General features: G+C 53.5%; 1 protein-coding gene across 4 annotated transcripts; it reads right to left on the bottom strand.

The window, feature by feature from the left end:
* Positions 1–912: 912 nt before the first annotated feature.
* Positions 913–11,653, bottom strand: HAGH (hydroxyacylglutathione hydrolase). Of its 4 annotated transcripts, XM_051632121.1 has the most exons (11): positions 11,493–11,591; positions 11,251–11,292; positions 9,555–9,585; positions 7,934–8,115; positions 7,385–7,449; positions 6,311–6,428; positions 5,106–5,214; positions 4,307–4,410; positions 3,813–3,914; positions 3,388–3,467; positions 913–2,865 (listed from the first exon to the last, which is right to left on the bottom strand). In XM_051632121.1, exons 4-11 carry the CDS (start codon positions 8,054–8,056, stop codon positions 2,766–2,768), a joined length of 801 nt encoding a protein of 266 aa, XP_051488081.1. In that variant the 5' UTR covers positions 8,057–8,115; positions 9,555–9,585; positions 11,251–11,292; positions 11,493–11,591; the 3' UTR covers positions 913–2,765. The 4 variants fall into 4 exon arrangements, with proteins under 4 accessions (XP_051488081.1, XP_051488082.1, XP_051488080.1 ...); XM_051632122.1 differs by lacking the exons at positions 9,555–9,585; positions 11,493–11,591 and adding an exon at positions 11,609–11,626; XM_051632120.1 differs by lacking the exon at positions 9,555–9,585.
* Between the last annotated feature and the right edge of the window lie 76 nt (positions 11,654–11,729).

Genomic DNA, 11,729 nt, shown 5'->3' with positions numbered 1-11,729 from the left:
GGTGCGGGGCGGGTCACGCAGCGTGGGGCGGGCTGAGACAGCGCTGCGGGGCTGGGGGGGTGTCCCCTCCGCACTTCCATCCCCCCCCAGCTGCCGTGCGGGGTTCGGAGCTGGGAGACCAGACCCTCCCGCAGCTGAGAGGCCGGAGGGAGACCCCCTCCTCCAGGGGGAGGCAGAGGGATGAAGCCCCCCCGTGGTGTTTCACCGGGGACCCCCACACCCGTGAGCCTTCTGCGGGGCCCCACGGGTCATCCCACCAGCCACCAGGTCCCACCAGCACCCGGGCTGAAGGCACAAGGGAGCCCAGCAAGGACGAAGGCTGGGAGACACAGCCTAATCCCCCCCCCAGACCCCAAAACCACAACCTGGCCCCTCTCCACAGCCCGGCCTGCAAAACCAGCCACTTCTCCCACCACCACCGCGCTGAAATGAGGCTCTCCCACCCCTGAGAGGGTTGGGGGGTGCTGGCTCCACCCGGGCTTGGGGACATGTGTGACACAAGGGGGCACAGGTGAGTCCTGGACACAGGAGGGACCAAGCCATAGCTCCAGGGATGCCCCCTGAACCACTGGAGCCCCAGGATCACCACAAGGGGGTGGTGGGAACAGCACCGTGTCCCAGCTCCTTTCCCAGCCAGGTCCAAGCCCTCGGTCAGGGGTGACCATGGTCCCAAAAATGCGACTTGTGAAGGAGGGAACAGCGCTTGGGGGCTGGAGACAGGCACTGAACCCCTTCTGTTCTTCTTTCAAAAAGAAAACACAGTTGTAACTTGAACAAAGCCCCAGGGGATCCCAAAATGCCACCCACTCCCTTCGCAGACTTCATAGAGAGACCCTTCCAGTTGGTTGACTTCAATCACTAGTACAAAAGAAATAATAATAAATGAATAAAATAATGAATTAAAGAAAGCCCTTTTTCCAGACAGCCCCACCAAGGCTGGGTTTGCAAGCTGCAGTTTATTCTCTGGTTTGTCAGACACCCTCAGCACAGGCAGGCCCTGGCGCCCCAGCGCCCACCTTAGGGAGGCAGCAAAGCTCTAGGTACCACTTTTCTTCCTGAACTCCATAAAATTAACCTTTGAAAAGCAAATACAGAAAAGGTGCTCCCCCAAATTCCCCTGGAACACTGGGTGGGGTGGAAGAGCAGAGCAGCATTACAGCAGTGACTCCCAGCAGAGGGGGAGAACCTGGAACCAAAGCAGCTGGAAGCAGATCTGCAGTATTCAGCTGAGACCAAAAACAGGGAAGGAAATACAGTTAGGAGGAAGATGCACTGAAGACAAAGATGCCAAGCCCCAAGGCTGGGCCCTAACACCCTTCACTCATGTTTCTTGCTTAAAGACACCAAGCTGGAGGATGGGAAGTGCAGGGGGGTGTGATCCACTCACTGAAAATTGGGATTTATTTTCCCCCAAAGTTTATCCCATTCACCCATTATTCCCTGTCAGACAAACAGCCCGAGGGGAAGTTCCCTCCCTGCAGTTTCCACACTGGCTGCAGACTGGGGTCATACAGCACTGGTCCAAGAACAGAGACAGCTTTTAAGGCCCATGGACCAACTAAGAAAAAGAAAGGTGCCACATTTAGGTGGCATCTCAGAAGGTTTGAGATCTGAGCCTTGTTTCCTCTGGCAGTATGTGGACAGTAACCACATGTACAGCATCCCCTCTGCGGCCTTTCCGGCAGAGAGGCTGGAGGCTGCTGGGTGGGTGATGGATCTCAGCAGCACATGGCATCAGGCCTAAGCCAGCCTGGGAGCTGGAGCCCCCCAGGCCCAGCACAGCACCTGCCAGTGCCCACCAGAACAGCTCCCAGCTCATAAATGCTCATTTGCCACCTTACTCACAGTAAGGTACAAGGCAGCTGCTCTGCCTGTGGCAGCAGGGCAGCTTCTGCTGGACTCTCTTTGCTGCTCAGCTCTTAGACACACAGTTACTCACTGGGCAAGTTCTTCTCAGGATTTGGAACCAGCAGACAAATCCCTTCTTCATTTGTGTGGTACAAACACAGGTAACATACAGCTCACACTTCAGAGCAGTAAGCAGGTGCATGCAAACAGGCCTAAGTTAAGAGTTAAAGGGTATAAGCAACACAGCAATCTCTAAGCTGGCATGCTGCCTGGAGAAGTTCCTGCAGTCCACAACAAGGAATGTCAGAGAGGAGAGAAAAGCTGGACAGTCCTCGTGTGCCACTCCCAGAGCCTGGCCACCCTGTGTGTTCCACAAACAGAGCCCTGAACTGGGGATGGCAGAGCAGGTCTGTCCCTGAGAACTGGTGTTAGTGGAGCCAGAAGCCACAGACTCAGAAGAGTTTAAGTAGCAGCATGGAAGGAAAGTTTAAATCTTCATTAGCAACGTAGCTACAGCATTTTGTCTCTTACTTTAATTTAAGACACCTCGGGCCCCAGTCCCACCATCTACATTCACATCAGGCTCCTACAAAAATAACAGGAGGTTTTTCCTAGTCCTCAAGGCTTGACCCTTCCCCACCCTGGACTCTGAGCCACGTACCAATGCTTGTAAAATGATCTGCATATGACACACGTGACAGTCTGAGAGCCAGCAATAGAAGGATAAATACTCTTCATCATAAATAGCTGTAGAACATCTCAACAAAGGCAAAGTGCTTTTCTTTTTTTTCCTTAATTAAAACGAAATAAAAACCTAAAGACGACTGTCTCAACCACAACAGAAGGTTCAGCTCCTAAAACATCTGCAGAGTCTAAATTACACTTAAAATGACAGTAAAGTGATCCAGGCAGAGTGCTCAGTCCTTGGGGACTCGGAAGTTATCCTTCTCTTTCCTGAGGGCCCCCATTGTTCGGATGGGGTCGGTCTCCCCCGCGTGCTGCTGAACTGTCTTCTCCCTGCCAGGAAGGAACACCAGGGACAGCAAATGCAGAGGCTGCAAGATAAAAATCTCATCTATGAAGTCACTGCTATCACGTTTCGCCTGCACCAAGGGGACATGTTGCACTTAAAGATCTAAGACTTGGGACTTTGGCACAGGCTTATCAGCTCCCTTGGTCTGAACGCTCATTGGCAAGAGGAAATTGCAAATGCTCTTATGCCTTGGACAGCACCTTCTGCTGCACCCCTCAGCCAAACTCTGATTGATGAAGGAACATAATTACACCATGAACTTGCTCTGTCCTCAGTCAGGGACTTGAGGACTGGCAAAGATGCTCACCACAACCCTGCAAATCTCCTCGCAGCAAGCCTCTGCCAGAGAGCCAGCACATTTTAGGGAGGGTCTTGAGGGCATCAGAGCAGGAATATGAGAGGCAGGAGAGCAATTCCCAGTTCCAGCTCTTTCTTTGGAGACCTCCTCCTTCCCACACTCCCCTCCAAACACAAGGACCTTTCCCACACCCACATCTCCTCCATACCTCACTCGCATGAAGGGGTTGTACGTAAACTCTTCTGCAATGGTGGAGGGTATGGTTGGCTCACCACTGTCATACTTTGCCTGTGACAAGGGAGAGATTCCTGCTGAATGAGGAATGTTTTGGTGAACAAGAAATCTATCTTAACCATGCAGGGTTGGTGCTGCACCTAACTGCCTGAGCTGCTCCTCAGGCCATGCCCTTCCCAGGGAGGGTCACATCTCCACCAGACAGCAAACCACACTCAAACCTTGTTCCCCAACACATCACTCCCCTGGGCAAAAAACATCCTGCAGCTCCTGGCTGTTAACTCCCTTCCCTCAGCCTCTCGTTGTTCCCAACATTGTCTTCTCTCCTCTACCTCCTCAGAGAGGCTCTGTCTCTGTGAAAGCACCAAGACCGACCAGGGAAAGGATGAACCAGCTTACCTTGGCCCAAGCCAACTTTTCCTGGACAGCAGAATTATCGGGTTCGACATGTCGAGCAAACTTGAGATTGTTGATGGTGTATTCATGTCCACAGTAAACTCTCTGGGGAGAGGAAGGAAGAGTGACACGGGGTAACTCTGAGGGAACACAGGGGGAGTGCCAGGTACCACCATCAGTGTCACAGTGCAGCAGGAACATGAGAGTCAGCCCTCCAGGACACAACACCACAAGCCTGATGAGAACTCCCAGGCACCCCAGCTCACTGGTTTTTGTTTCAATAAGCAGCCCCTGCCCTTTCCCCACAGAGCACAAATGTATCTGGGGTAGGTTTCTCCTTCCCAGAGCACTCCAGCTACTCAGCATCAAAGTCAATTCCTGATGTAAGCGCTCATTCCATCAACACATGAGAAATTCTCTTTGAACAACGGTATCACCAGGCAGACAGTGCCTCTGATGCCTGCAGCAGTTACCAGCCCAACAGGAGGGGTTCCTACCGTTTTGGGGTCCAAGCAGCCCAGAATCTCAATCAGTGATCTGTACATTTCCTCTGGGGTTCCCTCGAAGAACTTCCCACAACCAGCCACGAACATTGTGTCACCTGCAAGGGAGAGGTGACATGGCATCAGGACCAGACAAAGCTCCTCACACCAGCAGGTGAGCACACGGCCCTGAGGGCTCAGCCCTGCCACTGCTGTCCTGGCTGCAGCTCAGTAGAAGGCACAGGCAGAGCCACTGCTGCCCCACGCAGGCTCTTGCTTAAGCTGTTCCTTCTTCCATGCAGCAGCTGGTGCCAGCTCTGGAGAAGGCCCATCAGGAGAGGCATGACATGGCAGTTTCAGGGAAGGGAGAACCCTATTCTCCAAAACAGGATCCAGAACCTGGCTACCAGAGACAGAGCACCAGTCCCCTCTCACTCCCCTACATCTCTCCTCTCAGTTTGGTTAGACATGAGCACAGACACATGGAAAAGCAACAGGGTTTGGAATCAGCCAGTTTGGCCTGAGACAGTAAAACAACAGCTCTTGTTTCCTGGCAGAAAATGGTAGATGTAGGACTCATCCAGGGCTTGCTCTTGATGTTGCTTGCAGCGTGTCCAGCAATGGTTTATAAACCCAGAGGGGTCTCCCCAGTTCCACCTACAACCAGTACTTGGTAGCAAGGTGTGGATGTTAACCAGCTGTGCTGGCAGGAAGGGATGGATGCACATCCAGAGTCAGGAGCACACAGGCAGAGAGGGGAAGCTTATTTCTTTGCAACACAGACTGCCAGCAATGCAACCTCCCAACTCCTCACCTGTAAAAACAGCAGGTGGCTCGGAGCTATTTGGCTTAGTCACATAATAACAGATGTGTCCAGAAGTGTGACACGGCGTACTGAGGCATTTCACATTAAGAGATCCCACCTGAGAAGAAGGCAGAAGACTAGAGCTTAAGCTACTGTTTGCTAGCATTCCTATGGTCAGAAAAGAATTGCAACTGTTACAATGGCCTAGCAGTCCTATGGGCAAGTTCTCACACAGTGGGCCAGTAAACATCAGCTCTGCTCCTAGGAGAGTCCATCAAGAGAGTTTCATGGAAGGGACTTGGAAGGGAGCTGTTTCCTCCTAGCAGGTGTTGTGACAAAGAGAACTGCCAGATTCTTTCATTTACGTGCAGAGTGACTCAACAGCCTGGTTGGCAGCAAGAGCAGGCAGATCCAGAGCAACACAAAATCCTGAGCAAAGTTAATCAAATGTAAAAAGCTCCAAAAAAACAAATGAAGCTGAAGGGAAGAAGTGGATGACGCTCCCGAAAAGGGAAGGATTAAACACCATTCATGAGGCCAAGGGGATGTCTCCCCCATGGCCCTAACTCACAGCCCCCCTTCCCATCTATTTCTGTGCTGCCTCCTTTGCTGCTGCCACCCCAGAAAGGTGCACCACAAGACTGCTGGTGACATTCATGCCAGCCTGCACGTTTCACAGCAGTTCATGTCACCTGCCAGCTCATCTGTACACAAACAGCTTGGCTCCAGCCAGGCTTGCTGCTTTAGCTCTGGAAAAGCAAGGCAGGCAGCTGGCACAGCTGGCCCTCTTTCTCTTCACCCTGTATTCCAGCCACCATGCAGAGAGGACCACCTGCATGTGTTGGGAGCTAACCAAGCTCCAGGCAGGGCACAAGCTCTGTCCTCCCACACCTTGGCTCTGACAACCCCAGTTAAGGCAGCTGCCAAGGAGCACAGGGACACCCAGCAGGCCCCAGGTGAGGCTGGGGTCTGAGCCAGGCCAGCCCTCTCCTCAGTGAAGCATCACCAGCCAAAACCAGACAGAGGGGTTCTGGTTCACAGGGCTGGAAAAGAGGAAAAGCCCAACTTGAACTGTCAGCTACACCCCAGAGATGTTAAAAGGTAAAAGAAAAGCAACCACAATATTAGCTGGAGTTGCATCACACCAGTCCAGCTCTAAAGCTGTGGCAGACAGGAGATGTGCCCAGCTGAGTCCTGCAGCTCACTCCCTTTACCTGGAGCAACCTGAGGTGAGTCACTTTGTCTGTCAGTGCCCCGATCCTGCTGTCTCCCCCATACACACGCAGCCCTGGCTCCATCTTCACCAGCTTCTCATTCCCTCCAGCGTGGTCCCTGGAAGATCAGAAAAATGGATGTGGGCAGGGATGAAGGTAGATTTGTTGTAACCCATATTGCAGTGGAAACCTCTGATCTCTCAGTATCTAACACCATCCTCTTATCACAGGATATGCCACACGTGGAGATAATTTCTCCAGTAACTAGGGCAGTGAGAGGAGGGAACAACCCCCCACAAACTCATATCTAGTTGGGAAACACCAAGGGGTGTCAACCCTCCAGTAACTAGGGCAACAAGAAACTGGGATAACTGGGATTTGTGTAACTCAGTGTCCCAGAAGGCCCCACGGGGCAGGAACACAGACATCCAAACAGCTCAGCATTCACTTTTGGTGCCAGTCCTGCCAGATCAGGACTGGTTCTCCAGCCACAGATGTGGCTCCACCATGACTCAAGGGAGAGGTTACTCAGGTTCAGCACTGCAAAACTGCTGAAGCAAAACATTCACCTTTACATCCCTGGCAGAGTTAATCTACAATGCAGGTAATCCTCCCACAAGTGTTGACTGTGAGAAACACACCTTACAGGCATGTCCTAGCACCTCAGTGTGAGCTCGCTCCCTCCCACACCCCACAGCTACCTCACACACGTTCACTTCACTGGCCACCTGGGAAAAGTCAGCACTTTAATGGTTAAAGGCACTGACACACACAGCTTGCAGTCTAGACAATGCAGCTGGTCACAGCAAGTCCAGGGGAACACTTAATGGGCTCTGATCCTTCTCACACCTAAGCTCCTGCTTCGAGAAGACCAACTTGATCCAGAAAAGCAACAGTTCTTCACAGAATCACAGAATCATTCTGGTTGGAAAAGACCTTTAAGATCATTAATTCCAATCATAACCTAACTCCACCAACCATTAACCTAACTCTACACCAAGTCCAAAAAGTTCAAGTATTGACTGCTTGTGTTTATGGAGACAAAAGAGGGATCTTACTAGAGCAGATAGTTACCAGTGATGATGTGTGGTCAGGACAGTGGTCAGCTTCACACCGTGCTTTTTGACTGCATCCAAAACCTGCAGGCACAGGGCACAGCAAGAGCATCACCACCCACACGGAATGACTTAGCAGCACACCTGGTACCTGGTGTAACCTGGGCACAAGTGCTCCCAGGTTTGAGAGCACCACACCAGCACCCCTGCAGAGAGCTCATCCCTCTCCAAGCCATAGATTACAGATCAGGACACCAGCTCTCTGATCCAGCCAGCCATGACTAAGCCTTCCATCCCTCCTTGTTTCTCTGCACAATATCAAACTTAAGACAAACACCAAAATCAGGTCAGTAAGCCCTGAAGTCAGGGACGAGCTGCCTGAGCCTAGAGGCAGACTGCCTGTGAATCCTGTCCTTACCTATGCATGGCCAGTTTTTCCTGCCTTTCCCCCACGCTTGAGTCAGCATGACTAAATCTCTCCTGGAAGTGGCAACCTCCGCCAAAGAGAAGGATCTCCCAGCCCTGCAGCAGTCAGCACCCCGCTCACCAGGGCAGCAGACAGCATTACCTTCTGGGGCTGCACAGGATCAACTATTGCAGCCTCCTTGGTTTCCTCATCGATGAGGAGGTACATGTAGTTGTCTGTGAGGGCTGGCAGCAACTCCACCTTCATGTCGGCTTGTGTGACCATCTGGGGCTGCCTCTGCTCGTGCTCCGTGTGCAGGAAGATGGATCTCAGCTGTGCTGGACCTGGGGACCCCAAAACAACCAAACCTCAGCTCAGCCCAGGGAGGGGAACAAGTGGGACAGAGCACAGCAGGTCCCCCAGCCCGTGGCCCCAGAGGAGGGTATGGACCCCAGCCCAACCTGCCTCCTTCAAAGGAAGAGGAGAGAGGCCACCATGGGACAAAGCCCCAGTGCCTGGCTGGTCACCTTGTGCCCCACAGGGCTGGAGGCTCTCAGGGCCCTCCAGCTGTTCCATGCAGGGAGGAGACACTTTGCTCCCAGAGGTGTGCTCATGTGGGCAAAGTGCTGCACCTCAACTGGAAAGGAGATTTCAAGGGGCAGGAAAGCAGAATGGAGAGGGAACGGCTGGACAAAGGTCAGCCTGGGATGGTGACTTTGCAATGAAAAAAAAACACAAAAGGTCAAGTCAGAGCAAAGAGACAAACAAGAAGGATAAAAAAAAATAAATAAATACAGAAATACACAGATTGCTACCACATAAATAACTGGTTTGTTACTGGGGAAATCACATCCTGCACAGTGCATGGACAGAAGACAGGCTCTCTGTATGGAAGGGAAGGCTCCTCCCTGGCCAGGTACCAGGTTTCTTGCTCATGGGCTACCTTGATGCAACAGCAGTGCTTGCCTATTTGCTTCTGGTTAAATGTTTAATCAGATCCAAGAGGCAAATCTAATTCCAGATGCAAATAACCTGGTCTCCACTGCTCAACTCACAGATACGCAGTTCTTAAAGAAACAAGCAAGCCCCAAAAGGCTCTGCCATAAAAAAACAAGCCAGGAAGGGAAACAAAGAGGACAAGGTCTTCCACTCCAGACCTGGGTCCATACACACTCAATGAAAGAGGAGTCAGTCCCTCCAAGTCAGAAACTAGATGTCTGAAGGTCCAAGGCCCTGGCACACACCACTGGAGTGACTGCCCTGCTCTGAGCTGTGCTGGCTCCTTCTGCACCACAGAGTCTCCTTGAGGTTCCCGATGCTCAGTGCTTGGTCACCTCCAACAGTGATGAAGGGAGGAGTCACCACACTCCTAATCAGCCTGCCCCACTCTCCCAACACAGATCAGCCCTGTTCACCCCTGATAAGAGGCTGCTTTAGGGACCAGCAGCCCCCCAGACCAGCTGAACCAACACAAACAGCCCCCCTGCAGCTCCAGAGAGCAACCGGGCCAACAAGGCTGCAAAACCAAGACCCAGGTTCTGACTGGGACACGTATCTGCTGCAAACCCAGCAGGAGCTGTGAGCCCCCAGGTACAACTGTCCTGCCCAGAACATTTTCCCCTTCTACCTGGACCATCTCGTTTATGAGGGAAGGCAGGGAAGGAGAGGAGATGGTAGTTAAATTAAACACAGCAGTGCAAAGAAAACCCCAAGGCAGGACAGTGTAGGCATGCACTGGGTATCTGGTGGTGAAGGCACAGAGTAGTGAGAAAAACATCCATACCTGCCAAGTGTTCCTCTGGAGCAGAATAGTCCTTTCAAAGAAAAGAACAACAAGAAAAACATGCCCCTTACTATTCCTTTCAATCAATTGCTCTTTAGCTGCTCCCCAACACAAAGGACTTTGCATGCTATGAATCACAAGAGCTATAGTTACTGCATGTTTGTTTGCACACTAGACAGTAACTGGAAAAAAAAATACACACACACACAAACACCCCACAACCTTAACTTCAAGTCAAAGGAACTATTCACATCCTTCAAATGCTTTCTTCCTATGAGCCATTTCTAACCTTGGCTGTGACCCCAAGGTCTCCCTGCATGTTTAATTCGCAATTCTTGCAAAACAAACAAGTTGCACCACATAAGGAAATGTTTTCCAAAACGTAATTTAAACAAGGAGAAAACATCCACAAAGTATCGAATTCCTTCTGAATTCCCATCTGCAGCTAAGCTGCACCTTTCCAGCCTGCCCACTCAGGGAGCTGCTCTGACAGAGGATGTTCTCAGCCCCTGTCCTGCTCAGGGAAGCCCCCCAGGCCAGACACACCCCCTGCCCTGGCCCAGCACAAACACAGATAGTTTCAGGACCGCTGAACACACGCAGGTTTGCTCCAAAATTCATGCCCCATGACTTCATTTTTGTAATGAATCCCTCCTGACTTCACGCCCAAAGCAGAGGGGACTGGGAAGAGCAGAACACCAGCAGCCTTTGGATCACACACTTGGGCTCTCTGGGATGGTTTGTCAGAGCAGCATGAGTTGCCAAGAGGAAAGGGTTTGCAGATGGGAAGGGTTAGTGCTACCAGCTCGGGGCACGCACGTGTGCTGGAGGCTGAAGGCAAGCAGGCAGCAGCACAGTTAAACATCAGGTCCCCTCAGCAGAGGGATGCTTCATACACCTTCTCCACAGCCTTTTGCTTTACTCCTTTCATTACAGAAAAGAGTGGAAAGTTCCTATTTCAAACACGGCTGTCACTCAGAAATGACTGCACACAAACAAACGTCCCTGCGCTGCCTCAGAGGAAGAAACACAATATTCGCTGTTCAGAGACTCTGCACACAGACTTTTTTGGGTGCCCAGTGAGAAACAAGTTGGCCCCCAGGCAGGTCGAGCCAGGGCACACACAGACCCCCCGGAGGAGCAAAGCCTGGGCGGGAGGCACAGCACCCGCCCCGCGGCCTGGGGAGCTCGGGAGCTGCCAGTTACACAACGTGGCAGCATCAGGGTGTTCCAAGCCTGGCAGTTAATTCCAATAGATTCTCACTTGTTCAGGCCAGGTCTCAAAATTGGGCGTGATGGAGAAGGCCTCTTTCCCAGAGACACCGTGAGGCTGAAGCCCAAGCTCTGGTTCAGAGATGCTTTCCGAATGTAGGGCCTAAATTTCAGTGCAGTGCTTCGGCACTTTGGGGTTTGTTTTCTGTTTACGTTGCCAAGGCGGCCTGCCATCCATCCCCGGGTGGGACCCCGGCTGCCATCCATCCCCGGGTGGGACCCCGGCTGCCATCCATCCCCGGGTGGGACCCCGGCCTGCCATCCATCCCCGGGAGGGACCCCAGCCCTCAGCCCCCAGGCCCTGCTCCCAGAGCAACAACCACTCCCCCCCAAAAAAAAACCCAGCTGCGCAAGAGCCTCCCAGACGTGCTACCGACAGGAAAAGCCACCGACAGAGACAGGCTCCAGCTGAGCGGATACTGACCTACTTGGGGCCGTGAGTCAGCTTAAAAACCTCCACGCACCCCTGAGCCGGGAAACGAGAAGAGAAAAAAAACCGTCGTCAGGCTCCCGAGGGGCCGGGGGCCGGAGCCCAGGGGCGGCGGGGGGGGGGGACGCGGCGCGGCCCCGCTGCGGGGTCACATCCCCCCCGGCCCGCCCGCGCTGCCCGGGGGCCCGACCCGGCCCCGCGGCTGCTCCCGGCCCGGCCCCGCCCGCCCCACGTACCGGCTCGGAGCAGGGCCCCGGCTCCCAGGGCGGCCAGGGCGGTGCCGAGGCCCCGCCAGCCCCCGCCGAGCATGATGCGGCGCTCCCCGCCCGGTGCGCAGGCCCGGCCCGGTTACCTTCGCTCCCCGCCCTGCGGCGGGGCCCGGCGTGCGGCGGGGCGGGGCGGGGCTGCGGGGCGGGGCTGCGGGGCTGCGGGGCGGGGCTACGGGGCTGCGGGGCGGGGCTGCGGGGCGGGGC

This window comes from Apus apus, chromosome 14, assembly GCF_020740795.1.
Source record: "Apus apus isolate bApuApu2 chromosome 14, bApuApu2.pri.cur, whole genome shotgun sequence".
Lineage (NCBI taxonomy): Eukaryota > Metazoa > Chordata > Aves > Apodiformes > Apodidae > Apus > Apus apus.
Note: the sequence above shows the minus strand (reverse complement) of the source record. Positions and strands in the feature narration are given on the sequence as shown.